Source organism: Xenopus laevis, chromosome 2L (assembly GCF_017654675.1).
Source record: "Xenopus laevis strain J_2021 chromosome 2L, Xenopus_laevis_v10.1, whole genome shotgun sequence".
Taxonomy (NCBI): Eukaryota; Metazoa; Chordata; class Amphibia; order Anura; family Pipidae; genus Xenopus; species Xenopus laevis.
Window position 1 is genome coordinate 166,060,924 of NC_054373.1, and position 6,000 is coordinate 166,066,923.

General features: G+C 41.2%; 1 protein-coding gene across 4 annotated transcripts in view; it reads right to left on the reverse strand.

Moving 5' to 3' along the window:
• nup58.L (nucleoporin 58kDa L homeolog) overlaps window positions 1–5,176 on the reverse strand; it is a 41,365-nt gene extending 36,189 nt beyond the window's left edge. Inside the window, 2 exon segments of one of the 4 annotated variants that reach the window (NM_001086634.1) lie at window positions 423–568; window positions 4,931–5,042. In NM_001086634.1, coding sequence (NP_001080103.1) covers window positions 423–568; window positions 4,931–5,037 — 253 coding nt within the window. In that variant the 5' untranslated portion in view covers window positions 5,038–5,042. 4 annotated transcript variants of the gene reach the window in all.
• Between the last annotated feature and the right edge of the window lie 824 nt (window positions 5,177–6,000).

A 6,000-nucleotide genomic window follows, 5' to 3' on the forward strand; every position in this document is an offset into this window, starting at 1 on the left:
GCATCAACGAACAGATGCGCCCGCGATCCGACGGGATTTTGAATCCCATCCGATCGAGATCTGGCCAACTTTCGGCCAGATCTCGATCGGGAAAGCCCGTCGGTGGCCCCATACACGGACCAATAAGCTGCTGACTTGGTCTGTCAGCAGCTTTTATCGGCCCATGTATGGCCACCTTAACCTGTAAAGCCTATGGAGAAATTGACCTGTGGTGTGTCCAAATTATGTTTGCAACAGAGCAATAATGTGCCTTTTCTACAGCATAGAAACAAATCAAAAGTCATCAGCTAAATCTGCACGTTGAACGTGTATGTAAACATGAATAAAGTCTTAAGATTTAATTCTACAAACCAGTTGAAAAGTACTTAGCATTGGTTTATGCTTTTTTGCTTGGAATCCTGTTGTCAAAAAGAAAGAAGTACCTGTATTTGCTCCACCCAATGTAAATCCAGTGGCAGGTTTTGCTCCAAAGAGCCCTCCTCCAAGTCCTGTTGCAGCTGTAGTTGTTGCAGGGGTTGCAGCTGCACCAAATGCGCCAAAGGCAAGTCCTCCAGTTGTGCCAGTGTTACTGTAAACAGGGAAATTAAATGGCAATGTTAAACGGGATAATTTCAGATTCCTGGCCAGTGCTCCTCTTTGTGGAAGCACCAGCCCAGAGTAATTTACCGGAACAAAGTTTTAAGCAACTAAATATCTCTGACAGTTGAAATATCAGTAATTATAAAGTTTCACCTACACTGCTCACTTAGATGGACTTACTGATCAGCAGATCCCAGACAAGGATGATATGTAAAATATAGTGCTGATATCAGGTTTCACAGATGTTACACATTAGTCGTCTCAATTTATTTGTGTTTATTTGTTATTATGTGCTATTTTTCGGTTTCTTTCCCAGTAACCATGTATTAAATGACATATTTGTACTTAGAACTGAAATGTAAAGTTGTTTTTTGTTTGGAATTGTAATTCTATTAAGTTTAAAAACTCAAATAAGAAATATAAAAAAGGCAGAGAGCAGGGGATTTAAGTGCCTGCTCATGAACACAGCCAGTTTCGAGTTGAAATGGACACCAGGTGGTCCCTACAAAGATCCCTAATGTGCTTTTTCCAGTCACTACACTATACTATATCATGGGCTTGCAAGTCCTGACAGCTAAGAAGCAACAGATTCCATGTATTGTATATTCAATGTTCATGTTTATAAAGGCCTCTCTCCTTTGGATCCTTCAAAGCTTGCATAAAGAGCCGTGTGGGCCTTATTTAGAGTTTTCACTCACAACCAAGCAGCTAATTATTGGTGTGCTTACCAACTTGCAAATGTGGGAGTCAGACCAGAGCAGCAAAAGTTTTATTGCTCTATGAGGCTACAATTGTATTGTTATTTCTCGTTCAAAGCACTGCCTGGTTATTGGGTAAACTGGACCTTAGCAACCAGATAGCTGCTGAAATATTAACTTGAGAGTTGCTCAAACAAGGGGGGGTGGGTGCAAGAAGGTAAGCAGTAAAAATGGGTACAAAGCCAGATTCTTTTTGCCCTAAGGGTAGGGACACACTGGGCGATTCGGGGAGATTTAGTTGCTTGGGAACTAATCACCTCGTCTTTGCGGCGACCAATCTCCCCGAACGCCTTCCCTCTGTCTTGCTCCGGCTATAATGAAAAGTCACCTGCGGCATGGCACACGCGACGCTTTGTATTCCGAAGTCGCCTGAAGTTTCCTCGTGAGGAGACTTAATTTTCAATATAGCCGGCGCAAGACAGAGGGAAGGCGTTTGGGGAGATTGGTCGCTGCAAAGACGAGGCGATTAGTTGCCAGGCGACTAAATCTCCCTGAATTGCTCAGTGTGCCCCAACCCTAAGGGTTTGTTCACACAAGGAGATTCGGGGAGATTGTCGTCAGGGGACTAATCACCTCTTCTTCTGGGCGGCAGTTTCCCCGAACTGCCTTCACGTGTCTTCCCATCCGCTATAGTGAAAAGTTGCCCGCGCTAAAGCTCACGCGTTGCTTCGTTTTCCGAAGTCGCCCAAAGTTTCCTCGTGAGGCAACTTCAGGGAGATTGTCGCCCAGAAGAAGAGGCGATTAGTTGCCAGGTGACAAAATCTCCTCGTGTGAACTAACCCTAAATGTATTACCTCATGTTTCTATATCTGTCAAAAGCAATGCTACTGATGTGCAAGAAACGACAAAACTGGGAATTGAAAGTAAACGGGAGATAGGGATGGGAAGTGCAGCCCTGAAACAACAGGAGTTAACATGTACTTTGCTTCCCCACTTAAAAATTACTATTTCTATCAAGCCCGTGTGATAGGAAGGTGCCAAACATGTGTACAGTATGTATGACTTTTGTTCAAAATAAATATTCTCACTATTCTTTAATTAAAAAAAAATAAGTAAAGCATTTCTGATGCGGTATAAACAGTGTGACATTTTTGGTATTAACATGTTTGTTAAGCACTTTAAAAGAATATTACAGCTGCTTGGAAGTTGCCATTGTTCCAGATACTGCCAGTCACTATCACGCAACACTGCCAGGGAAACATCAGATGTGTAATGACAATGGTTCAGAAAACATGATTTTTAAAACATTTTCTAACGCTTGCTAGAAAGTTATATTCTCTGAAAATCTGCAGTTGGTGTCAATTTAAAATTGTATCTACTATGGACCACTGCCTTTCATACTTCCCTCCATTTTAGGACACAGCTTGCCACACCAAGAAATCCCCCAAGTCACCCAAAAGCGCTTCTATGACATTAAGCACCTCCCCTATTGACGAGATCTTAAAGGGGTTGTTCACCTTCTTTTTTCAGTTCAGTTATTTTCAGATTGTTCCCCAGAAATAAGGACTTTTTTCAATTACTTTCCTTTATTTATTTTTTTACTGTATTTCCAAATCTAAGTTTGAAGTTGAATTTTCCCGTTCTGTGGTGTTTGAGTCTGGCACCTCAGTGATTCAGGTGCAGACTCTAAACTATTACAATTTGCAACATTTAGTTGATACATTTCTCAGCAGCATCTCTGGAGTATTAGCAACTATTATATAAATTCTAACAGCTGCCTGTAATGAAATCCATGAAGGCAAATCAGTTTGCACCAGTAGCAGGTAGGGTGCCTGTTCCACTGCTTCTGTCCCAAGTCGAATCCTATGTCAAACAAACAAAATCCGGATGTATGTAGAAAACAAGCTCAGAAACCGCAGATACTGTGCTGCAAGGTTTATTTTAAAACAACATGTTTAAAACTAAGGTGGCTCTTTTTTTTATCAAGTGAATTTAATGAGCAGAGATTCTGCTCAGAAGGAACAAATAAGAAATGTATCAACTAATGCAGTGATCCGCAACCAGTATCTCGTGAGCAACATGTTGCTCTCCAACCCCTTGGATGTTACTCCCAGTGGCCTCAAAGCAGGAGCTTATTTTTGAATTCCTGGCTTGGAGGCAAGTTTTGGTTGTTTGGCAGTACATCTGGTTTTTATACAGAGTCTCAATGTAGGTTGACAATCCACATAGTGGCTACCAAATGGCCAATCACAGCACTTATTTGGCACCCAGGAACATTTTTCATGCTAATGTTGCTCCCCAACTCCTTTTACTTCTGAATGTTGCTCAAAGGGTTCAAAAGGTTGGGGATCCCTGAACAAATCAATTTAGAACAGTTTACAGAGTCGCAACCCCCCCCCCCCTTCCCAGAGCTGCTTTAGAAGGTGAAGAAAAAAAAAAGACACTTTACACTTCAATATTAGAAAAACGGTGACACATAAAAAATATAGTCATTGTAAAAAGTCATTATTTCTGGAGCTCTATCTGAAAACAACTAGTTGTTTGAAGATGAACAACACCTTTAAAGGGTTTGTTAACCTTTGAGTCAACTTGTAGTACGATGTAGGTTAGGAGAGGACTTGACAGAAGAGTAATAAAAAGTAGCAAGAACTGGAAAGAACACTTAACAGAACATTTGTTTTTAAAGGGCATGTAAAGTGTAAAATAGAATAAGGCTAGTAAATGCTGTATTTTGTATACTAAACATAAACATGAGCTTACTGCACCACAAGCCTAATCAAACAAATAGTTTATGCTTTCAAAGTTGGCTACAGGGGGTCACCATCTTGTAACTTTGTTAAACATCTTTGCAAGACTAAGACTGTGCACATGCTCAGTGTGGTCTGGGCTGCTTAGGGATTGTCATAAACAAAGCTGCTTGAGTTCTGCATGGCTGGGAAGTAAGGCGGGGGCTCCCCCTGCTGTACATAAGTATGATTGTTTCCCTGCTCAGCAGTTAGGGACCGTCTGACAATTCCTATCCACAGCAGTAAATGAAGGGAGAATTTCACTGCATACAGTCAGGTTTCTTATAAAAACGGTGCACATTTTTTTAATTAAAGTATATTGGAGATAGGTTTCTTTTTCATTAAAGAAAGTTAAAATGGGATTTTATTTTTTACATGCTTTAAGATGGGTCAATTGATCCCATTTGAAAGCTGAAAAAGACAGTAGAAAACGACAAATAAATTAAAAAAAAAAAAAAAACTATAAAAAATAAATAATGAAGAACAATCGAAAGGTTATTTAGAATGGACCATTGTATAACATACTAAAAGTGAACCACCCCTTTGAATTCCAGTCAGTTACTGTCACCCAAAAAACCAGGGCAGCAGGAGAATGCAAGGAAATGCATGTTATAGATATAAACACATAATGAAGGTATAAAACATAAATGAGCCCAGAGCAATGTTATCACTTTAATATGGGAAGCCAATAAAGCACTTCCAGCCAGAGAGAGAGAGAGGCCTAGAGCAAGTCTGAAGGTTACCATAGCAACACAGTCCTGCTTGCTCTTTATGCTTTCTGTGAGGGCAAGGTCTGACTCTCTCGCTGTGATATAAACACCAGACTGGGTATGACTATTACACAGACTGTGCTTCCTCGTGTCCCACCTTGCTGCCGGGGTTCCCCCGAAAGAAAAAGGCGCTACGGCTCCGGCCGCTGGGTTCAGTGTAGCGGTGCCGGCCGCCGCAGCAGCAAACGCGAAACCGGAGGCCATGTCCGTCCACTTCAGAGAAACGCGCCTTATAACGAGATCGCTTTCCTATGGCGCCACTCTACGCTCAGGAGCTGCAGGGAGAGCGCTGGGACGGTCCCTATGTGATGACGTCAAGAGCTGCGCCAAAAAAAAATGCTTCTACGGGTCCTGCAAGCTTCCAAACTTAGGCTCAAAACAAGATTCGCGCTAGGGAGCTGGGTTGTAGCTAACGAGAACTTTTCATGTTGGGTTTATTATGACAGAGGGTTAAAGAGGAACAAAAACTTGATTTGCTTAAGAAAAGAAAATGTCTTTCCAAATAGCTTTGCAATATACATTTGTTTCGCATAATTCTATTATTTATTGATGTAATGGCTAATGAAAGCTGAATTGTTTCTTCTCTTTATTTCTCAGAGTCTGGCCAGGGCTACCATCAGTAGGGGCACAAGGGGTAAAGTTATGAGTCTGACACTTGGACAGTATTTCACTGGCCCAACTGATAAAATAGCAGCCAAGGCCAGGGCAAGTTACCTCCTAACTGTACCGTTTTTCGAGGGACAGTCCCGCTTTTGACAGCTCAACCCGCAGTCCCTCATTTGTACTGGGAAGTCCCATTTTTCTCTGCACTGAACAGCCAGAAAAAGAAACAAAGTCTAACTTAATCGGCTTTTGGCAGAGAGCCCAGAACAGCCACAGCTGAATATAAGATACTTTTTGTAACAATTTCTAGATAAGAAAATAAGTAATTGTAACAATATAAGATAACTGGTCCCTTGGGCAATTCACATTCATTAGCAAAACTGTAATAACTGAAAAAAACACAGAAATATTTTTAAACTTTCATAACCTGCCAAATTTTAGAAAATGAACATGGTAATTAGGGGTGTGGCCACAAAAATGGGCATGGTAAAAAAAAACGCCACGCTACACGCGCCATTTTTTTGTCCCTCTTTTAATTTCCAAAATGTTGGGAGGTATGGTTTA